This window comes from Culicoides brevitarsis, chromosome 3, assembly GCF_036172545.1.
Source record: "Culicoides brevitarsis isolate CSIRO-B50_1 chromosome 3, AGI_CSIRO_Cbre_v1, whole genome shotgun sequence".
Lineage (NCBI taxonomy): Eukaryota > Metazoa > Arthropoda > Insecta > Diptera > Ceratopogonidae > Culicoides > Culicoides brevitarsis.
Window position 1 is genome coordinate 33,791,023 of NC_087087.1, and position 24,132 is coordinate 33,815,154.

A 24,132-nucleotide genomic window follows, 5' to 3' on the forward strand; every position below is an offset into this window, starting at 1 on the left:
TTTTGGTGAATGGAATGGAGGTTTTGTTACTTTAATTTTGTGTGTTTTAATGGACTTTCAGAGATTTGAACGGATTTTTTTTTATTAAAATTTATTGTATGAAATTTATTTATTTTTTTAGAGTTTTAAAATTATTAAAACAATTAGTTTAAATTATTTTTAAAAAATTTTTTTTTAATTGAAAAATATTTAATTTTTTTAATTTAATTTTTTTTTATTGAAAAATTTATTTTTTTTTATTGAAAAAAAATTTTTTTAATTTTAATTTTTTTTTTTGTGAAAATAATTTTTTTTAAATTAAATTTTTTTTTTATATTTTTTTTTTTTTTTTTTATTTTTTTTTTTATTTTTTTAGATTTTTTAAAAAAATTTAATTAAAAAAAGCAAATTAAACAAAAATAATTTCTTTTTAAATAATTTTTAACAAAAATATTTTATAATTTTTCAATTTTTTTTATTAAATAAAATTATTTTTTAAAGCTAATTAATATAAATGAATTAAAAGTTATTATTACTTTTTTTTGAACTAATGAAAATTTATTACTCAATAATATATTTGAAGGCTCTTAATTTTTTTGTTTTTCATTTAAAAAGTTTAATTTTGGAAAGTTTTATTTTTTTAATAATCTTGTGAAATTTAATTTTTTTCAATTTTTTTTATGAATTTGACATAAAAATTATTTTTTAATTTAATTTAAAATTTAGAAAAATATTTAAAAATTTCAAAAATTTATTAAATTTTTATTAAAAATTTATTAATTAAAAAAAATTAAAAAGAAAATTTATTTTTAATAAAATAAATTTAAAAAAATAAAAAATATTAAAATATATTTTTTTTTAAATTTTTTATTCTGAATTTTTTCCTTCAATAAAATCGTCTAAAAAATACTTTTTTTATTTTATTTTTTTTTATCAAAGTGAGAAAAACTTTCGATTTTTTTGTTGTCCTGTACTTACTTAATAAAAAAAAAAAACAAATCAGTTAATTTTTATTACTTTTTCAAACTTTTTTTTCCATCAAGATCAAATAAATAAACAAATTCAATCAATTTGTGTCTTCTTTACCTGTAACAAGTCCAACTTGTACAAATAAAAAGGAAAATGATGATATTGCTTTGCTGCAGGCCTTATCTACTACTACGCACTTTTGCTAACATCATGAATCGTAGAAAAAAAAACTTCTGGTATCAATATAAAAACTTTGATTTGAAAATTATTTCAAGTTACTGATGCAAATATATTGGTTTTTTATTTTTATTTTGATTTGCTTGTAAAAGTTTTTCTTTTTCAATTTTTTTTTTCGAATCGAGCAACGGAACTTGGAGACAGCAGAGAAAAAACCCAAAATGAGAGTATTTGTTTGTAAATTTGCAACAGACCGTCATCATTATTAATTTCGTATTAAAAAGTGAAGCAGCATGAAAAACCCCAAAAAGATAAAAAAAAAAATCGGAAAATATTAATTTATCATAAAACCAAAAAGTGAGACAGTGTTGAAAAATAATTTTTGTGACATACACCCTCGGTGTCCCGAGAGCAACGTAGTGTAGTAACAGATGTTGAATGAATGAATGACTTGGTGATTTTAACATTTTAACACATCATCATCAATAACATCATTTTTGTGTCTATCTCCTCCGGATTTTTCTTCACACACACTGTCGGTCGGGGAGGCTTAAAAAATTAACAAAACATAAAAAATCGTTTTAAAACATCGGAACGACCAATACTTGAATCAACACACCGATTCACATCATCAAATTAAAACGAGCCTTATCCTCCTTTGCTTTTCTGTGTGTGAAGCAATGAATGGCGAGTGATATACCCGATGGTAAGAAATTATTTTTTTTGAGGATTTTTTAAAAAAAATTATAAGAAAATTTAACTTTTTTAAATTAAAAATTTATTTATTTTTTATTTTTTAAAATAAATTTCAAATTTTATTTAATTTAATTTAATTTTTTTATTTTTTAAAAATTAAAAAAAAATATTATAAAAAAAATATTTAATTTGTAAATTATTTATATTAAAATTTATTTATAATTAAAAACGGTAAAAATATTTTTGTAAATAATTAATTAAAATTAAATAAATTTTTTAAAATGTTTTATTTTAATTTTTTAAAAAAATTAAAAATTATTTTTTTTTTATTTTAATTAAAAAATATTTTATTTAAATTAATAAAAGTAATTTTATTCAAAAAATAATTTTTTAAATATTTTACATGAAATTTCAAGGGATTTTTTTTTCAAATTTTTATATTTTTTTAATGAAATTAATATAAAAAATAACGTCCGAAGTTTTCAAAATAAAGTCGACCAACTCCGTGCTAAACTCCAATTTTTTTGTAGTCGACTCCGAGTCGACTCTATCAAAACTCTATCAAATTTTATTTGTTCGAAAATTGAGAAAATATGAATGTAAATCATCTTCAGAATGACTTTTTATTCAGTTTCAAGCTTAAAATTGCTCGAAAATTAACTTGCAAAATTTATCACGATTTTAAGTCAGCATGAGGAAGAATCGTGAAAAATTTTATTTGACTTGCAAAATTTATCACGATTTCAATTCAGCATGAGGAAGAATCGTGAAAAATTTTATTTGTTCGAAAATTGAGAAAATATGAATGGAAATCATCTTCAGAATGACTTTTAATTCAGTTTCAAGCTTAAAATTGCTCGAAAATTAACTTGCAAAATTTATCAATATTTGAATTCAGCATGAGGAAGAATCGTGAAAAATTTTATTTGTTCGAAAATTGAGAAAATATGAATGGAAATCATCTTCAGAATGACTTTTTATTCAGTTTCAAGCTTAAAATTGCTCGAAAATTAACTTGCAAAATTTATCACGATTTTAAGTCAGCATGAGAAAGAATCGTGAAGCATGAGGAAGAATCGTGAAAAATTTTATTTGTTCGAAAATTGAGAAAATATGAATGGAAATCATCTTCAGAATGACTTTTTATTCAGTTTCAAGCTTAAAATTGCTCGAAAATTAACTTGCAAAATTTATCACGATTTTAAGTCAGCATGAGAAAGAATCGTGAAAAATTTTATTTGTTCGAAAATTGAGAAAATATGAATGGAAATCATCTTCAAAATGACTTTTTATTCAGTTTCAATTTAACTTGCAAAATTTATCACGATTTTAAGTCAGCATGAGGAAGAATCGTGAAAAATTTTATTTGTTCGAAAATTGAGAAAATATGAATGGAAATCATCTTCAGAATGACTTTTTATTCAGTTTCAAGCTTAAAATTGCTCGAAAATTAACTTGCAAAATTTATCACGAATTTCAGCATGAGGAAGAATTCGTGAAAAATTTTATTTGTTCGAAAATTGAGAAAATATGAATGGAAATCATCTTCAGAATGACTTTTTATTCAGTTTCAAGCTTAAAATTGCTCGAAAATTAACTTGCAAAATTTATCACGATTTTAAGTCAGCATGAGGAAGAATCGTGAAAAATTTTATTTGTTCGAAAATTGAGAAAATATGAATGGAAATCATCTTCAGAATGACTTTTTATTCAGTTTCAAGCTTAAAGAATTAACTTGCAAAAAGGAAGAATTTATTTGTTCGAAAATTGAGAAAATATGAATGGAAATCATCTTCAGAATGACTTTTTATTCAGTTTCAAGCTTAAAATTGCTCGAAAATTAACTTGCAAAATTTATCACGATTTTAAGTCAGCATGAGAAAGAATCGTGAAAAATTTTATTTGACTTGCAAAATTTATCACGATTTTAATTCAGCATGAGGAAGAATCGTGAAAAATTTTATTTGTTCGAAAATTGAGAAAATATGAATGGAAATCATCTTCAGAATGACTTTTTATTCAGTTTCAAGCTTAAAATTGCTCGAAAATTAACTTGCAAAATTTATCACGATTTTAAGTCAGATTTTTTTATTTGACTTGCAAAATTTATCACGATTTCAATTCAGCATGAGGAAGAATCGTGAAAAATTTTATTTGTTCGAAAATTGAGAAAATATGAATGGAAATCATCTTCAGAATGACTTTTTATTCAGTTTCAAGCTTAAAATTGCTCGAAAATTAACTTGCACTTGCAAAATTTATCACGATTTTAATTCAGCATGAGGAAGAATCGTGAAAAATTTTATTTGTTCGAAAATTGAGAAAATATGAATGGAAATCATCTTCAGAATGACTTTTTTCAGTTTCAGTTTCAAATTGCTTAAAATTGCTCAGCATGAGAAAGAATCGAAAATTAACTTGCAAAATTTATCACGATTTCAATTCAGCATGAGGAAGAATCGTGAAAAATTTTATTTGTTCGAAAATTGAGAAAATATGAATGGAAATCATCTTCAGAATGACTTTTTATTCAGTTTCAAGCTTAAAATTGCTCGAAAATTAACTTGCAAAATTTATCACGATTTTAAGTCAGCATGAGAAAGAATCGTGAAAAATTTTATTTGACTTGCAAAATTTATCACGATTTCAATTCAGCAAGCTTAAAATAATTTCAAGTCATATAATTTCAAGCTTAAAATTGCTCGAAAATTAACTTGCAAAATTTATCACGATTTTAAGTCAGCATGAGAAAGAATCGTAAAAAATTTTTTAAAATTTGGAGTTCAATAGAGCAGACTCAACTCTACTCTAATAATTATTAGAGTCGACTCGGAGCAAACTATGAAAACTCCAAACGTTAATAAAAAATTAAATTAAAAAAATTAAAAAATTATAATTTTTGCAAAAATAAAAAATGTTATTTATAAATTATTTTTTTGTTTAAATTATTTTCTTTATTTAAAATGAATTTGTATTAAAAAAAAAAATTAATTATGTTAAATTTTTATTTAAAATTAATTTATTTTTAATTTTGGATTTATTTTTTGAAAATTTAGAAAAACTTTTAAAAAAAGTTTACAAAAAATGTATAAAAATTTTCGTTTAAAAAAAATAAATTTATTTTTTAATTCTTAAAGAAAATTTTACCAATTTTTTTTTATTTAAAAAAATCTACAAAATTATGAAAATTATTTTAAAAAAAATTATTTTTTAAAAAAAAGTAAATTTTTGTAAAATTTTTCTTTGAAAATTTCAAAACCTTTTAAAAAAAAAGTAATTTCATCCCATTGGGCACCCAAAAAGAAGGCAAGAATGTGATGTTAGCTTCCATTTTATGTTTGCATTACGATTTAAAGATATATCACGTTTCTAATATGTAATTTTGTTTATAAAAGCTACAGAATGTTTTTTTTTCTGTTCCTTTCTCCGCTCATTTCGCATTGTGTCGGAGTATGTTTGCTCGCTAAACCGAATGAGATAAAAACAACAATTCTTAGACGAAGACGCCGCCGACAACGACGACAGCAACGAAAATATTTATTAAATTTCTTCCCTGCCTCTTTTGCGCCACATTCCAGCGAAATAATGAAGAAAATTAGTGCTTTAATGGAGAAAAGACATTTTTTGTTGTTCTTTAAGTGACACAAATCGAATTTATTGCACGGAAAATGTTTTGGCGTCTAATTAACCTGAATTCGGATCAGATTAAAGTTGTTCGTCTTCGCGGCGTGGAAATAATAATTTTTAGTTTCAAAGAAATTTGCAACGAAAATTCGAGTGACATTTACATAATTAAAAACTAATGTTGAAAAACCATTAAGCTTTTATCTCATTTTGCACAATGCACAAAGCTGGGGTTGCTGTTGTGTGTTGCGTTGCTGTTGTTTGGTTGTTTCGGTTTGAGCCTTTTATTTATTAATTATCTCGATACTCTGTAAAATTTAAAGCATCACCACACAGATAATGGAGTCGGGTTGTTTTTGTGTTTGGGAAGTAAATTTTAGTTTGAAATGAAAATTTTCGTGAAAAGAGAGGAAATTTTAATAAAATTACTGAAAAAGAGATTAAAAAAAATAAAAAATAAAATAAAAAAAAATTTGAAGAATTTTTTAAAATTAATTTCGTAAAAAAAAATTAATTTAAAAAAAAAATTTTAAACGGTTTTCTTAATTCTTTTATCATTTTTTCGAGCTAAGAAAAATTAAAGTGAATTTTTAAAATTTATTGGTAAACTATTTAAAATATTTAATAATTATTTTTATTTTATTTTATTTATTATTTTTTTAATTTTTTTTTTTTATTTTTTTAATATATTTTTTTTAATTTTTTATTATTTTTTTAAAATATTTTTATTTGTAAACTAATCTAAAGTCATTCTAAATTATCTAAATTAATTTTTAAAAAATTAAAAATACGAAAAAATTCTAAAATATCTAAAAATTATAAAACAAAAAAAATTATTAAATATTTGATTAAAATGGATTTAACTTTTTTTATATTTAAAAAATAAAAATTATTTTTTAAATTTTTTTAAAAGAAAAAAAAATATTCTATAAATTAAAGAATTAATTAAAATTAATTTTTTAAATTTAACTTTAATTTAAAAAATAAAAAAAAATAATTTTTCTTAATTTTTCGAGATAAGAAAAATTATTGTGAATATTTTAAATTTATTAGTAAATTATTTTTTTAATATTTTTTATATTAATTTATTTTAATTAATTATATTAAATTTTTTTTTTAATTTTTTATTATTAATTTTTTTTTTATTTCTAAATTGATCTAAAATTATTTAAGGCATTTTCGCTACATTAATTTAAAAAAAAATAAAAATATTTTAAATACGAAAAAACTCCAAAATTTGTTGAAAATTTTTTGAAAATTAAAAAAATGACTAAATTAAATATTTAAATAAAATGGGTTAATTTTTTACATTTAATTTTTTTAAAACAAAAAAACTTTTTTATAAATTAAAAATTAATTAAAATTATTTTTTTTAAATATTTTTTCATCAAGTAATTTTTTTTAAATAAATAAAATAAACTAAAAATCTGAAATCCTAAAAAAGCAAAAAAAAAAAAACTCATAACTCATCAATTTCATATAATTTCTTCTTAATTTCATGGCAAACTCAACAAAATGACATCAAGTAAGCAAGACAGACTAAAACTAAACTAAATTGCTCTTAATTGCATGTTCTGGCAACTATCAACATTAAAAGCTCTTTCCTCTTTTGTTTTTCCTCTCGCGTGCGACTTTGCTACAAAAATTACACATAAATCGATTTTTCGCTTAAAATTTTGTCTGTTGCAAAAGAAAAACGGAAGTCTGTATCAGTAAATTTCGTGTACATTAAAAAATCTGTTGGATCAGTTAATTTTTAAGTGCGAGAACGAGATTTTACACTCGTCGTTGCCGTCGTCGAAACAACCGTTAAGAGACCTATAAAAGTTGTACAAGAGCATTTTCACACTCATCTTCCTCCCTTCGAATAAAAACGGAATTGGAATATAAGAAAATAATTGCTTAAGTTCTCTCGTGGGAGCGTCCTATTCATTTATTCTTTTCTGGTTTTATTTTTTTTTTTGTTTTATTTTCATGTTTTCTTATTTTTTTTATTTTTTTTTAGAAAACCGAAGCTGAATTGATATATTATTATTGGAACTTTGACGCGAGAAAGGCTCGGGCTCGACAACTTGAAATATGCAAAAAGTTTAAGATTGCGTGAATGCATGGGGAATTTCCATAATTTCCCATAAGGAAAAAGGCAAAAAATGTCATCAAAGACGTTTGTCTTCGTTCGAGCTTCTTTTGTATTTTCTCTCAAACAATTCTTGCCGGAATTACCTTTCTCTTTAAAATTCGCAGCAAAAGAAAAGCAGAATGAAGCAGTTTACCGTAATCGCTTCCTTCCTAAATTACTTCCCTCGAAAAAAAAAAATTTTAAAGAGCACAAAACACGCAAAACGCAATAAAAATTGTGACTTTTTGCCGAATTGAAATTTTGCTCTCGAAATGTTTATGATTTGTATTGTCGCACATATTTCTGTTGAATGTTGGCAGTTAATTTCCTGTTGCCAAAGTTCTGATACGGAGGAATTTCTTTTGAGGCTGCTGGATAGTTGTTGACAGTTATTGAATCAGTTAAAAGATGTGAAAAGATTATTGGGGAATTTTATTTTAGAAAAATTTATGGAAAAGAAGGAATTTATGTCAAAATGTGACAGAATTATGTGAAATGTCACGAAAAAAAATTTTTTAAAGAAATTCTGGAAATTGATTAAAAAAGTGAGAATTTGTGTCTCTTTACAATTTGACGTCGTTTATTATTTTTTGTATCATTTTTTAATCAATTTTAAGAAATATTTTTCTGTCCATGAAAAATTTGATAAATAAAATTTTGACATCTAGATTAAATTTTCATGTTAATGCATTTGTTCAATAATTTTATTCAGTCAATTTTCTTTAAAAAAATAATAATTTAAACTAATTTTGATAGAAAAAAGTGTCAGAATTTTATTATTTATTCGTCTGGGGCACGTCAAAAAATAATAATAAATAAATAAAGCAGAAAATTATTTTTTGTGAAATTCTTAAAAAAAATTTTTTTAATTTATATTAAAAAAGTAAAACTATATTTTTAATTGAAAAATGATATAAAAAAAATTAATAAAAAAATATTTTGAGACTCAAATTTATTTTTTAAATTAAATTTAAAAATTTATTTATAATGTTTTTAAATTAAATATTTTTCAATAAAAATTTTTAGTATGACTTTATTTTTTTTTAAATTAATCGAGCTGAGAAATATTTTACTTTAGTAAATTTAATTTTCTAAAAAATTATTAATAATAAAAATAAAAAAATAAATAATTATTTGATAATTTTCTTAAAATTTAATTTTATTAAATTTTTAAATTAAATTAATTATTTTATATCATTTTTAATTATTTAATTTTTTAAATTTAATATTTTGCTTAATTTTTTTTTTAAAAATATTGTTTAATTAATTTTTATTAATTTTTTTTTTTTAATTTTTAAAAATTAAATTATTTTTAAAAAAAACTTTAAAAAATTTTTTCTTAAATTTAATTTTTTTATTTTTTTAAATTAAAAATTAAATTTAATTTTTTAAATTATTTTTAATTTCTAAAAAAAAATTAATAATTATTTTATAATTTTCTTAAAATATTGAGTTTTTATTGAGTATTAAATTTTTAAATTAAATTAATTATTTATTTATTTTTTTTTTAATTTAATATTTTTTAATTTTTCAAAAATTATTTTCATAATTTTTCTCAACTCTAACAAATATTTTTAAAAAAATTTCTTTTTTTTTCTTAAAATTAAACTTTTCTCAGTTCTTTAAAACCCAATCTTTTCCCATCTCATAAAAAAATCCATAAAAGTCATGATTGTTCAACTTTAAACTCACACACAAGTAAGTGTCTAAAAATCTCCTGTATCTAAACAGTACAACGAACATAACGAGAAGGTGTTACACGTGACCTATCATTTTCACTTATAACATTCCACAATTCTCTTTTTTTTCGTTTTTTTTTTCGGGAATAACGATACAGCAAAAGACCAACAAGAATTGTAAACAAATGTCTATAAAAAATCGCAAAAACTGGCAAAAAAAATCATGAGCAAACATTGCAATCAAATAGATTCCCCTTGTCACAAAATCTGTGATAATCGTAACCTTACAAACAATTTATCCCTTCAGAGACTGAAAAATCCAATTTTTTTTAGAATTTTTTTAAAAGTTGAAAAAGAAAAAAAAATGAAATGGAAAAAAAAAAAAAAAAATTTTCACACAAAAGTCCCGAAAGAGATGTTTGTAAATTGTATTGTATTGTTATTGGGAGGCAATCGATACAATGTCTTTCAATTCGGTCTATTTTCACTTTTTTCCCTTCATGTTTCCTGTTAGTTTTGTATTTACGTTGGCATGGATGGATTTTTTTTTCGTTTCGTTTCAAATGTGTACTCAAAGTATGAAATTGGTCTCTTGACAATTATGTGCTTGAAACCAACCAGTTTATTATTATTTTCCTATTCCTTTTGTTATTCATCGCTACTCGCTGTAGAAATGGAAAAAGAGCATGAATAAGTGAAGTGTGATTATAGTTTATGGTTTCAGCATTTTTTTTTCTGTTGGGGATCGAAAATGTCAGATTTTAACATCTTTTTTTACGGAATTGACTGCAAATGCATTTGAACTTTGACATGAAGGTTACAAAAGATTAGTCGCGGGTTGAAAAGTGAATTCTCAAATGCACGTTTAATCACAACAAAAATTTAAATGTTGCACAGGAATGTTTTATTTACGATTTTTGGATGCATGGAGAAACAATTGGAAGTGACAGACACGAAAACGCACGAAAATTTTCCCCGTTGCAATTGTGGGGGAAATTTGAAAAAGGCGTATTTTGATGTGAAAGAGGCGTAAACATGACTGAATGTTGAATATCTTGTTTATTTCTTGAGATTTTGCGGTGATTTATTTTTTTTTTTTGCTGAAATTCTTGAATTGAAAGATTTTTTAAAAATTATTTTAAGGTAAGTTTTTTTTAAATTTTTTACAACAAAATTTTAAATTATTTTTATCAGGCAAAAAAAAATATTTTTTTTATTTAAAATAAAATTAATTTGGTTTTAAAAAAATTTAAAAAAAATATTTTTTAGAAATTATTTAATTCAAAATAATTTTTAAAAATTTCTATTTATATTTAATTTATATATTTTTTTTTAATTTTAAATTTAAAAAAAAATATTTTAAATTATTATTAAGATGCAAGAAAATTATAGAAAAGAAAATGACTTCAAAAAAAATTTTTTTAAATTAATTTTGAAATTTAATTTTTAATTTTTATTTTTAAAAGTTTTAGTTTTGTTTAAAATTTTTGGTGCAAAAAATTTTAAAAAATAATTAAAATAATTTCAAGAAAAATTTTTTAATTGGAAAGTTTAAAAAAAATTATTTTAAAATCAATTTTAGATTTTTTACATCAATTAAGTTTTTTTTTCTGCAATATAAAAATTATTATTATTTATTCAATTTTTTTTATTTTATTAATTTTTTTTTAAACAAATTTTTAAAGAAACTTAAAAATTTTTTTAAAAAATTCAAAATATTTTTCATAATTTTTTAAAATCCAATAAATTTTTAAAAAATTATTTTTGAAGGAAAAATTAACTTTACCTAAATATTTTTTTTATAATTAATTTAAATAGTTATTAATAAAAAAAACGAAAAAAAAAATACGATTTTGGTGAATTTTCTTTCAAAATGGCTCAAGGTAAAAAATTAATAAAAGACAAATACAAAAATTTGTTGATTTTTTCACTTTATTTTTAAATTGTTATAAAATTATGTCCTTAAAAAAATCTTAATAACTCCACAATTTCAAACATTTATCTTTTCCTCCGGAAGCGACGCGAGATCCATCTGGCGCCCAATCAACAGCAAACACTTCATCAGCATGTCCTGGAAGTTCTTCCATCAATTTTTTCGTCTTCACACTCCAAACTGAAAAAAAAAAATTTTTTTTTTAAAAATGATCAAATTCAAGTAAAATCCGAAAAAATTACCTTTTAACGTTGAATCTTTGCTCCCGCTAACTAACAATCTGGAATCCGCTGACCATGCAACTGTGTAAACGGCTTGAACATGACCTCGTAACACGCAATAAAAACTTCCATCGTGCGATTTCCATAATCTTATCGACTTGTCGAACGATGCGGATGCAATAAATTTCGTATCTGGCGAATATTTGACGTCGTTCACGACATTTTGATGTCCCGTCATGCGTTTAACGCAGGCTTTTTGATCGGATTTCCATAAGTAGAGGGTGAAATCATCGGAGCACGAGACAAAGGCTTCAATGTTATCGGGGCAGACCTTTTGGTATCGCTCAAGAGCGCGTTTTTGTAATACGTCTTCTGTTGAAAAAAAAAATAAAAGGTAAGAATTTTTAACAAATTTCGTAAAAAAAATTTTTTATGAAAAAAAGTAAATTTTTAAAAATTCAAACAGTTATTAAAAAATTCAAAAATTTTTAAAAATATTTCGTAAAAGTTTTTTTAATGAAAAAAATTTTTTTTTTAATTTTAAGAACATTTTTTCGAAAAATTATCAAAAACATTTTTAAAAAATCATAAAAAGTAAATTTTTGAATTTTAAGAATATTTTTATAAAAAATAATTATTTAAAAAATTTTATAAAATATTCCGTAATTTTTTTTTTAATAAAAAAAGAAAATTTTGAGAAAAATTTTCAAAAATTAATTAAAAATGTTTTTTAAAATTATTAAAAAAAATATTTTTTGTAAAAAAAAAAATAATTTTTAAATTTTCAGATAAATTTTCACGAAAAATTAAATTTTTAAAAAAAAAATTTTTTAAAATTTTTAGAATATTTTTAAGAATAAAATTTTTTTTAAAAATTATTAAAAAAATATTTTGTAAGAAAATAAAATTAATTTTAAAATTTTTAAGAATATTTTTACGAAAATTTTTAAAATTTTTTTTAAAAAATTTTGAACATTTATGAAAAAAATCAAAGAAAATTTTTAAAATTCATATCACTTACTGCTCAACTCCTTTCCAGCATCCTTTCTATCAATAATTGGATGATTCGGTCCCGTTCTCAGCACATAATCCGTATTCAGTGCTATCGAATTAACCCAATGAGCGTGTCCCGAAAACGTTCTGCACATCACGCCATCCGACGCTCTCCACATTTTTACTGTGCGATCATGTGACGAAGTATAAATTAATCCTGCGCCTCCCCATTTTACGCAAGTAACAGGTCCTGTGTGTCCCGCCAAGACAAGATTACATCTTCCAATCACCGTATCCCAAATTCTCACGTCTCCATCGTGTCCTGAACTCGCCAAATGCCGACATTCGGGATTCGCGTGATACGGTTCCCAACTCAAAGCTGTGATCCATTTTTTATGCCCTGTGAGAGGTTTGCCGATTTGTTGTCCCGTTTCCGTTGACCAAATACGAGTTTCGCCCGCTTTACAGGAACTTGCGACTTTTGAGGAATCGGGAGCCCAAGCAACGCATAAAACCCACTGTTTGTGGCCCGTACACGTCGCGCGAGGCGTTTCCGTTTGCAAATCCCACATTCGGAGTGTTGTGTCGCCTGATCCGGATGCGAGATTTTTGCCGTCGGGACTGAAACTCAGAGAAACAATCGCTTCGGCGTGGCCTGGGATGGAGCTCGTGCATCGTTTAACGGGACGAACTTTGAAAACAGCTTGCGGTTGGTAGACAATGTCCAAAATATTCTCGAAATCGATCTTTTTGGAGTCGAGAGTGTGTTCCAAAGACTCTTTTATCTCTTCTTCGTTGACGAAAAACAGGTATGGAGTGTGTTCTTCCTACAAAAAATAAAAAAAATTAATTAAATTATGAAAAATTTTGTCAAAAATCGACTCACATTCTTCAACAAGGCATTACAAATCAACTCCAATTGATTCGTGGTGATGCCAATGGGCAAATCTAATGGATCGCCAGTCTGCTCTCCCGTGTCAGAGACTAATCTCGCTTGAATTGTGTACTGTTTGGGCGTATCTTCAGCCATTTTTCCGATTTTTCCGACTGAAAATTGAATTTCATGTAACGAAAACAATCACACGTGTTCTCGTACGTGTCGTTGGCTGTACGAGTTCTGTACTGTTGTCATAAAAATCTCGTTTGTGACATGGGAAACGACTCCTGTTTGTGTCTTGAGCCATTAACGAACCGCCAAAACAACAAAAAATCACTAAAATTGTCTTAAAATTGCTTAAAATTCAATTTTTAAGTCTCGAAAAGCAAAAAAATGGATCGAGAAAAGGAAGAAACTCAACTTCACTACTTTGGATTCTCGTCGAATGTCTTTCAAAATCAATGTAAGTCTGAATTTCCTTCGTTTTTCGAGAAATTTTTTGATTTTTTATCATTTTTAGACAAAGAAATTGTAAAAATGAAGATTGAAAGTGTTCTGAGGGAATCCGCAGAGTTCATTAGCAAGTCACTGAATAAAGAAATCGATGTAGATAAAGTTACTAAAGAAGTTTCGCCAACTGTCGTTAAACAAATTGAGCCTTTTGTGACTTCGATGAATGAAAAGTTCGATAAAACGATTGAAATTCCGGATACAGTTCCGTTTTTGGATGCTGCTGGAGTGCAAAGTGTCGATAAAGAGACTCTTGAGACACAGCAGGCGCAGTTTGAGGAGCTTGTGAAGACTTATATGAGGGTAAGGTTTAATTTTTCTTCAATTTTTGCTAAAAAAAATTAAATTTTTATATTTTTTAAAAAATTAATAATTTTTTATTAAAGAAAAAATAATTTTTTATGATTTAAAAAAAAATAATTTTTAAAAAATATTTTTTTAAAAATATTATTTTCATTAAAAAAATGTTGCATAGTGGGTTTTTTAAACCCAACAAACATTAGTTTTTAAATAATATTCGATTAAAAAATATTTTTTAATGAATTTTAAATTTTTTGATTTATTTTAATTTTTTTTCATTAAAGAAATTTTTTTAAAAATATTTTTTAAATAAAAATTTAATTTTTAAAAAATTTTTTTCATTAAAAAAATAATTTTTTTTAAATATTTTGATTTATTTAAAAAATTTTTTTTTTATTTTTTCATTAAAAATTTTTTTTTTTAAATATTTTTGTATGAAAAAATTAAAATAAATTTCAATGAATAAATTTTAAAATTATTTTTCAATTAAAAAAATATTTTTCGAATAAAAAATAATTTTTAAAATATTTTTTTTTTATCAAAATTTAATTTTTTTAATTTTTTTTAGAACAAATACTTACTGGAAGCCTTAAACAAGGAAAACCATCAATACAAAAAACTTCATGGAGCTCTCACAAAAGAAGAATTAATTTACGCCAACATGCCAAACATCACAAACGAGCTAATTACCGTCAAAGATGTCGAAAAAGCGTACAAAGAACTTGAATAACATTCCCTCTCAAATTTTGTAAATAAAATAAAATATTTTTATTTTTAATCATCATCATCGCCAGCTGCTCCTGCGACATCCTGTTCATCCATATTGAAGACAGCGTTGCCTTTTCTCTTGGGTTTTCGATCGTCGCCCGCAAAATGATCCGCTGTTCGTTTCCGAATGTCCTCAACGCCTTCTTCCATCGCCCATTCAAGCACCAAACGACGCCCGTAAAGATGGGTACTGCTTGATAACGCGTCAAAAGCACGTTTTGCCTCTTCTTTCGTGTAATATTCAGCAAATCCGAAACCTCGATGTGTGTCGGCGTTCATTTTCTTCGGCAAACGAAGGGCTTTTAGTTCACCAAATACCCTAAAAATTACAAAAAAAAAATTTTTTTAAAGTTTTTTTAAGAAATTTTTGACAAAAAAATTAAATTACTTGAAAATATCCTGCAATTCAGACTCTTTAGCTTGAAACGGAATATTTCGAATGAGCAATTTCGTGCCAGTTTGTTTACTATTGCTTGTTGATGTCGATTTTCGAGCAGTTTCCGCACCCCTAAAATAAAAAAAATTTAGTTAAAGAAGCAAAATTAAAAGAAAAAACTCACTTCAAGGTTCGATCACTGCGTTTCAACTCAATTTTATTGCCTTCGATCTCAGAAAATTGCAAATTTTTCAACGCCTTTTCAAGTGAAGCTCGTTTTTTGAACTGAATAAATCCATAACCAGCGGAAACTTTGGCCTTGACGTTCTTCGGATCGGGTTTCATCACAACTTGAACCGTGTGAATGTCTCCAATTTTCTCAAAATGACGATAAACTGTCGCTTCAACCGTTTTAAAGTTCAAATTTTTGATGAAAAGTGTCGTGCCTTCTTCCGGAGGATCGTCATTCGTTGAAATTTGTTTCACTTCTTCTTTGACAATTTCTTGTTTTTCTTCTTTTTCTTCGGATTTTTCAGTTTTAGATTCATCCGAAGCAGGTTTTGATGGTTTTTCACCCGTAAATGTCTGTTCAGGAGCCCATTCCAAGTACAAAGGTTGTCCTTTGAACATTTTATAAGCCAAGCCTTTAAATGCTTTTTTCGCTTCTGATGGATCCAAGTACTCGATGAGACCTAAAAATGAATTTTTAATTGAAAATTTAACGAAAAATGATGAAAAAACTCACAAGTCACGCCTGAAGGCGGGAAAACGAAACGCCCCAAAGGTCCAAATTTGGCAAACATTGGTTTGAGATCTCCTTCTGACGTGGAAGCGGGTAAATTTTTCGCTAAAAGAACAGTTTTTGAGCGTTCTTTGGGTACTCCTTCGAAGGCTTTTAGTGAGACGCCATTTTCCTCAAGGAAGTTTTTCATTTTTTGCACTATTTCGGTTTCTCCTAAGGCGAGTCGAACTGCGGCGCTTGAACCTCCTGCATGGGTATCCAAGATCTAAAATGATTTTTAAAAAAAAATATTTAAAGAAATTAAAATTTAAGTTAAAAAGTCGAAAAATTTCATATTGAATAATTTTTTTCATAATTTTTTTTTCATTTTGCTTAATTTTGTGGATTAATTTTTGAAAATTCAAAAAAATTTATATTTTTTCACAAAAAAAAATTCAACAATTTTGACAAAATTTTCCTAAAATTTTTCATTTTTAATAAAATAAATAATTTTTAAAAAATTAAAAAATTAATTTTTAATTTTTAAAAAATTAATTTTAATTTTTTTTTAAATAAAAAATCATAAAAAAAATAAAAAATTTTAATTAATTTAACCAAAATTTAATTTTTTAATAAAAATTAATTAAAAATTTTAATGAAAATTCGTAATTTTCTTCGCTATAAATTCTAATTTAATTTTTTTTAAATAAAAAATCATAAAAAAAATAAAAAATTTTTATTAATTTAACCAAAATTTAATGTTTTAATAAAAATTAATTAAAAATTTTAATGAAAATTCGTAATTTTCTTCGCTATAAATTCTAATTAAATTTTTTTAGATGAAAAATCATAAAAAATTAAAAATTTTTAAATAATTTTAGCCAAAATTTTAATTTTTTAAAAAAAAAAAATAATTCAAAATTATACCAAAAATTTTAAATTTTCTCAATTTTTAAAAAATTTTATAAAATTTCATCATAAATTTCACAACTCACCCCTTCTTTCGTCATTTGATAATCCCTCGCAAGCACATCCGCCACAGCATTCGGTCCCAAAAAGAGCGTATTCCAATTATGTGACGATCCCGCAGTCTTTTTCAACTTTTCCTCCTTCTTCTTCTTAAAATTCGTGTCATCCTCATCTCCTTCTTTGTCTTTTTCATCCATTTTTCCGGGCAACAAATGAAACATCCTCCCATGGAACATCGAGCCATTCAATTTACTGTAGGCCTTAACTGCATGTTCCGGCATCACAAACGTCACAGTGCCAAATCCCTTAATTTTTCTCGTTGTCGCGTCAATGGGAACGTTTATGTCAGCAATTGGTCCAAAGGGTTCGAAAACTTTTTGTAAATCATTTTCGCCAACGGTATAAGCTAAATTACGGAAAAATAATTTTCCTGACTCGCAAACGCTTTCTTCGCCCTCCAACGAGAGTTTTTGTCCTTCCCATTTGGCAGCTTTGGCGTTATTTTTTGCTCCCGTCTCTTCGGGCAACTGACTTTTCGCCGTAAAATCGTAAACTTCGATTTGTTTTCCGTTGAAAAAGGATTTGTGCTTGGCAAGGGCCTTATTGAGCTCCGTTTTTGTTTTGAATCCAGCGTAGGCGAACCTTAATTTTAGTCCGGGAATGCGAACGGAAGCGGGTTTCAAGGGTTTGAAGAATTTTTGTACGTCTTGTCGCTTCGTGTTTTTCGGTAAATTTCGTAATTTTACCGTAAAAAGCTCAACCATCGGTTTTTTTCCCTTTGAATCGCCTTTTTTCATCAAGGATTTCATGTAATCCTTGTCACTTATCTCCTTATTTGCCAATTTTTGGTCCTCTTTTTCTTCGGGGGATTCAATTTTCTTGTGTTCTGAAGTTGGTTCTGCTTCTGTTTCGACCCCATCTTGCCAAAGAGCTTTTTTTCCGTGTGTTTCGATGAACTCTTTGAACAGCGGATCGTTCTTGTGTTGGTCAATTAGGTCCTTTACAAAAGCATTTCCTTTGTTTTTTTGATTTTTTTCATCGTTTTCGTCATTTTTTGACTTTTCATCGACAGGTTGGGTCAATTCCTTGCACAATTCAACCGCGATTCGACTCGTTGCGATAAAAGTTTTGTCGTAGAATTTAATTGCTTCCTGCGCTTGTTCGTCAGTTTCGAAGCCAACAAAGCCAAATTGCCGGAATTTGCCTTCTTTTGTGTATTTCAGCTGGATATCCGTCACATTTCCTTTTTGGTTAAAGTGTTCACGGAGTTTTTGCTCGTCAATCTGTGGATTTAAAAGGAATTAATTGAATTTTGTGGCGATTTTAAGGAAATTTTAAATTCTTACCCGTTTTGGAAGATTTTTTACGATAATTCGAGACATTTTTCAGCATTTAAATGATTTTTTTAAAAGGAGAAATGAAGGAGCTCATGTGTTTTTGTTTACAATTTGTTGATTTTTTGTGAGACGAATGAAAGTGATAAGTCGTCAGATGGCGCTACAGGCACGTTGTCAATATCCTGGTTGGAGCCACCAAAACGGATGTGCGTCAAAAATTGGAACTAATTTTGAGACGAATGAAAGTGATTTAATGGCTTAACCTCAAGACCCCATGGAAAAACGTAAACAAAAAAAAAATTTAATCAAAAAAAATAAAAATTTTTAATTTTCTTGTAAATTTTCAAATTTTAACCCCATAAAAAAGCAAAAAATCATGACAAGTGTCACAAGCGAGCAATTTGAACGCGACAGTGAAGCCGATGACGAAGCTTTCATTGACGAAACAACCAAATGTAAGTTTTCACATCCCAAAAATTCGCCGAAATTTAATTTTTTTTTCATTTTTTTTCAGACCACACAAAAAGAACAGTAACTCTACAAATGTTATTAAGCGCCGGAATTCTCGAGCCAGGCAAAGATTTGATCTCCATCGATTATTTGGGTCAAAAATTCACCGCCGATCTCTTGCCTGATGGAAAAATCAAGCATTTTGGCTCGACTTTTTTCACTCCCTCAGCGTGGGCTTTATCGTGCAAGAAGATGATTTCCGACAAAAAAAGCGGATGTGGTTGGAATACCGTCAAATACAAAGGAAGGAAGTTGGATGCGTACAAGGCGATTTGGCTGAAGCGGTGTCAGCGTAAACGAGACTCCACAGAGACCGATGACGAAGATACAAAGCCCGTTGTTGACGTCAATAAGAAGGTTTTTCAGCATAATGTGATCTCGAACAGGAATATCGAGCACGATTTGAATACTTTGATCGAATGTGTGCCATGGGGAGTTGGGAAAATTCAACCTTTTATGGTTTCGATCAATAATTCGGCACTTTTGATGATCGATTTTCATTGTCACTTGTCCTTAAATGAGGTTTGCGGGTATCTTGGAGGCGATTGGGACTCTGGAAGTAACACAATGACTGTTAAATTCACTTATCCGTGCTTGAATGTCCCTCAAGATTCGGAAAATGCGACTGCTTGCGAGATAAATATCCAAAAACAAATGATAAAAGACAACGTTAAGCTCGTCGGATGGTATCACTCGCATCCAACATTCGAAGCGCATCCTACTTTACGTGACATTGACAACCAATTAGACTATCAGGTCGCTTTAAGAGGCAATAGTGAAGCAACATACTCTCCTTGTCTCGCAATTATTAGCTCTCCATACGACAAAAAGTCACTTGCACTCGATTCCAACATGATGCCCTTTTGGGTTGTTCCGCCCTCCGAACAGAAAGCCCTCGAATATGGACGTCCCATGATGATGCATTACACCCCGATCGTTGAACAAACTCTCCCTGCGGAATTTCAACAACAAGCTGAACGAATTGTCAATTATTATCGTTCATTCCGGGCGTTGCTCGACCTAAATTTGATCTTTAAAGACAAAATTTCCTACTTTGATGCGTTGAAAACCTCCATGATGGCTCGAATTCCGCAAAGTGAGAACAAAGAAGACTTTTGGAACTGGATTCGGGAGTTGCTGAATGTGAAAAAAGTTGTTCCAGAAGCGCCGGTTCAGCCAATTGTGAATGCTGAAATGAAAAAAGAAGAAAATCCGATGATGCGAGAGCTGATCGAACAAAATACATCGTTGCCGCCTGAACCGACAGCGGCGAAAATTGAACCGGAAGTCATGGAAACGGTAAAAAAGGGTGAAGTTAAGAAGGAGGAACAAGCGATGGAAGTTAATAATGATGAAGTAACGGATTTGACGATGAGTGATGATAAAGAAGAAAAGGTTAAAGAGGAAAAAACGGAGGAAAAAGTTGAACAAGTTACTGAGAGATCAGTAGAAAGTGAAAGAAAGTCAGAAAGTATGGAATGAAAAGTTTTACTTTCGAGGTTTGAGTGATTTTTTTAAGAGTTTGAAGGATTTTTCAAATATTTTAAATTTGTCAGTATTAAAAATTATTAAAAAAAAAATAATAAATAAAAAAACTTTTAAAGAAAAAATATTTAAAAAAAAAAAATATTCATATATTTTGACATGTTTTTCAGCAACTTTTGACTAAATTTGAATATTTTTCTATCTTTGTTAGAAATTTATCAGAGGGCTCTAATTTATCATTTTTAATCATTTTATAACTCAAAACTGCCAAAAAATTGAAACTGAAAAAAAAATTTTTCTTTGACATAGTTTTGTTTTAAAAACTAAATCAAGAGAAAAAAAACTGTGTCAAAGCAATTTTTGTCAAATCTTGCTCCAAATGGATTGAAATTTGTCAGAGGGCTCTAATTTATCATTTTTAATCATTTTATAACTCAAAACTGCCAAAAAATTGAAACTGAAAAAAAAATTTTTTCTTTGACATAGTTTTGTTTTAAAAACTAAATCAAGAGCAAAAAAACTGTGTCAAAAACTGTGTCAAAGCAATTTTTGTCAAATCTTGCTCCAAATGAATTGAAATTTGTCAGAGGGCTCTAATTTATCATTTTTAATCATTTTATAACTCAAAACTGCCAAAAAATTGAAACTGAAAAAAAATTTTTTCTTTGACATAGTTTTGTTTTAAAAACTAAATCAAGAGCAAAAAAACTGTGTCAAAAACAAATCTTGCTCCAAATGGATAGAAATTTGTCAGAAGGCTCTAATTTATTGTCAAATCTTGCTCCAAATTTTTGTCAGAGGGCTCTAATTTATCATTTTTAATCATTTTATAACTCAAAACTGCCAAAAAATTGAAACTGAAAAAAAATTTTTTCTTTGACATAGTTTTGTTTTAAAAACTAAATCAAGAGCAAAAAAACTGTGTCAAAAACTGTGTCAAAGCTATTTTTGTCAAATCTTGCTCCAAATGGATAGAAATTTGTCAGAGGGCTCTAATTTATCATTTTTAATCATTTTATAACTCAAAACTGCCAAAAAATTGAAACTGAAAAAAAATTTTTTCTTTGACATAGTTTTGTTTTAAAAACTAAATCAAGAGCTTTTGTAAAAAAATGAAAATTTTATCTGTGTCAAAAACTGTTCAAAAAATTAAAATCTTGCTCCAAATTAGAAATTTGTCAGAAAATTTATCATTTTTAATCATTTTATAACTCAAAACTGCCAAAAAATTGAAACTGAAAAAAAATTTTTCTTTGACATAGTTTTGTTTTAAAAACTAAATCAAGAGCAAAAAAACTGTGTCAAAAACTGTGTCAAAGCTATTTTTGTCAAATCTTGCTCCAAATGGATTGAAATTTGTCAGAGGGCTCTAATTTATCATTTTTAATCATTTTATAACTCAAAACTGCCAAAAAATTGAAACTGAAAAAAAAATTTTTTCTTTGACATAGTTTTGTTTTGAAAACTAAATCAAGAGCAAAAAAACTGTGTCAAAAACTGTGTCAAAGCTATTTTTGTCAAATCTTGCTCCAAATGGATTGAAATTTGTCAGAGGGCTCTAATTTATCATTTTTAATCATTTTATAACTCAAAACTGCCAAAAAATTGAAACTGAAAAAAATTTTTTCTTTGACATAGTTTTGTTTTAAAAACTAAATCAAGAGCAAAAAAACTGTGTCAAAAACTGTGTCAAAGCTATTTTTGTCAAATCTTGCTCCAAATGGATTGAAATTTGTCAGAGGGCTCTAATTTATCATTTTTAATCATTTTATAACTCAAAACTGCCAAAAAATTGAAACTGAAAAAAAATTTTTTCTTTGACATAGTTTTGTTTTAAAAACTAAATCAAGAGCAAAAAAACTGTGTCAAAAACTGTGTCAAAGCTATTTTTGTCAAATCTTGCTCCAAATGGATTGAAATTTGTCAGAGGGCTCTAATTTATCATTTTTAATCATTTTATAACTCAAAACTGCCAAAAAATTGAAACTGAAAAAAATTTTTTCTTTGACATAGTTTTGTCTTAAAAACTAAATCAAGAGCAAAAAAACTGTGTCAAAAACTGTGTCAAAGCTATTTTTGTCAAATCTTGCTCCAAATGGATTGAAACTTGTCAGAGGGCTCTAATTTATCATTTTTAATCATTTTATAACTCAAAACTGCCAAAAAATTGAAACTGAAAAAAAATTTTTTCTTTAACATAGTTTTGTCTTAAAAACTAAATCAAGAGCAAAAAAACTGTGTCAAAGCTATTTTTGTCAAATCTTGCTCCAAATGGATAAAAATTTGTCAGAGGGCTCTAATTTATCATTTTTAATCATTTTATAACTCAAAACTGCCAAAAAATTGAAACTGAAAAAAATTTTTTTCTTTGACATAGTTTTTCTTAAAAACTAAATCAAGAGCATCTTTTGTAAATCTTGCTCCAATAGAAATTTAAAATTTATCAAATCATTTTATAACTCAAAACTACCAAAGAATTGAAACTGAAAAAAAAAAATTCCTTTGACATAGTTTTACATCTTTTGTAAAAATGAAAATTTTATCGTTTGAAAATTTAAAAAAATTATATTTTTTCGTAAAATTAATTTTATTTTTTTTAATAAATAAATTTTAATTTTTTTATTTAATTTTTATTAAAAAAAAAATATTTGAGTGTATTTTTTTATAAATTATCAAATTAAAAAAAAATATATATAAATTGTGTAAGAAATTGTCATTTTTATTCAAAATTTATTCAATCCATCCAAATTAAAAAAATATTTATTATTTTAAAAATTTTTTGAAAAAAAAAACTCTCTATAAAAAAAACAAATAATAAATTTTTTTAACAATAATTAATTTAATTTAATTAATTTTTTTAATTTAATAATAAAATCGAGAATAAAATTATGATTCAATCCTTAAATTTTTCAAAGTCAAAAATAATTTGAAATTTTTTTTTTATATAACTCACCTAAAATCTTTATTAAAAATCTTCACATTGAATGTCATTTAAAGACAAAATTCAAATTTCATTGAAACCCAATATCTCGTGTGTTCCTCTTCATCGTCATTACCATCCAAACTCATTGATTAGAGTATTCAAATATCCCTTTAATTTATCTCTCTGAATCGATACCTGGTTGGTTTTGGTGTCTATCTCGCCTCTCTCTCTCAAGCTATAAAATCGAGAAATAAAAAAAGTTAATGAATAATTTTTTACTCCATCAAGCAACGTTGATGATGATGATGAAAATGATAATATAAATGAAACTTTTCTCAATAATTAGTTTACAGTTGAGTAATTAGCTAATTGCTTAAAATATTTTCTTTGAAACAAATTTAATTTGTAAGAAGTGAATAGATCAAAGTAATAACGATGTCTGTGTTATGTGTTGTGTTTGGCACCTTTTCGTAACGTAACACAGGTAAAACAGGGTGTCTCGTTGAAAACTTTGAAACGCAATAACTCAAACTTTGCTTCGAGAATCTCTTTGCGGTTTTGTGTAATTAATCAGTTACAGCTCTGAGAAGGTTTCTGCAAAGAAAAAAAATGAAAAATATCACGAGAAATCATGAAAAATGAAGAAAAATTGGTTTAATGTTGATTGCATAACCAAAGGAGTTTTTTAAAAAATATTTTTTTAAATTAAATTCATTGCATACCTTCAGGTGAGTAAAAAAGTCACCCTGTACCGTTCTATAACTTATCAAGTTATCTTTTTTTAGGAGGATGTTTGCGGTAAATGCGTGGCGTATCTGCAAACAAACTTTCTTTTTAATTCACTTTAAATTAATTACCGGATTGTTGTCACTGTTTTTCACTTTTCATCTTCGTTTTCGGTCAGATTTCTCGCAAAAAGTGAAAGAGTAAGGTAAAAATTTTCCTTTTCGGCGAAAACTAATAAAA

The 24,132-nt window shown here is 26.2% G+C and overlaps 4 protein-coding genes across 4 annotated transcripts; 2 read left to right on the plus strand and 2 right to left on the minus strand.

The window, feature by feature from the left end:
• Nucleotides 1-11,159: 11,159 nt before the first annotated feature.
• LOC134833457 (protein Notchless) lies at nt 11,160-13,501 on the minus strand. Its single transcript, XM_063847773.1, has 4 exons — nt 13,277-13,501; nt 12,419-13,217; nt 11,419-11,769; nt 11,160-11,356 (listed from the first exon to the last, which is right to left on the minus strand). Exons 1-4 carry the CDS (start codon nt 13,418-13,420, stop codon nt 11,217-11,219), a joined length of 1,434 nt encoding a protein of 477 aa, XP_063703843.1. The 5' UTR covers nt 13,421-13,501; the 3' UTR covers nt 11,160-11,216.
• Nucleotides 13,502-13,569: 68 nt separating this feature from the next.
• On the plus strand, nt 13,570-14,855 carry LOC134834928 (uncharacterized). Its single transcript, XM_063849733.1, has 3 exons — nt 13,570-13,730; nt 13,788-14,080; nt 14,646-14,855. The coding sequence occupies exons 1-3, from the start codon at nt 13,661-13,663 to the stop codon at nt 14,805-14,807; spliced, it is 525 nt and encodes a 174-aa protein (XP_063705803.1). The 5' UTR covers nt 13,570-13,660; the 3' UTR covers nt 14,808-14,855.
• On the minus strand, nt 14,817-18,373 carry LOC134834926 (probable RNA-binding protein 19). Its single transcript, XM_063849732.1, has 6 exons — nt 18,258-18,373; nt 16,938-18,194; nt 15,967-16,228; nt 15,406-15,913; nt 15,234-15,353; nt 14,817-15,164 (listed from the first exon to the last, which is right to left on the minus strand). The coding sequence occupies exons 1-6, from the start codon at nt 18,291-18,293 to the stop codon at nt 14,852-14,854; spliced, it is 2,496 nt and encodes an 831-aa protein (XP_063705802.1). The 5' UTR covers nt 18,294-18,373; the 3' UTR covers nt 14,817-14,851.
• Nucleotides 18,374-18,541: 168 nt separating this feature from the next.
• On the plus strand, nt 18,542-20,311 carry LOC134834647 (MPN domain-containing protein CG4751). The gene is made up of 2 exons (XM_063849382.1): nt 18,542-18,703; nt 18,763-20,311. Exons 1-2 carry the CDS (start codon nt 18,625-18,627, stop codon nt 20,238-20,240), a joined length of 1,557 nt encoding a protein of 518 aa, XP_063705452.1. The 5' UTR covers nt 18,542-18,624; the 3' UTR covers nt 20,241-20,311.
• The last annotated feature ends 3,821 nt before the right edge of the window (nt 20,312-24,132 follow it).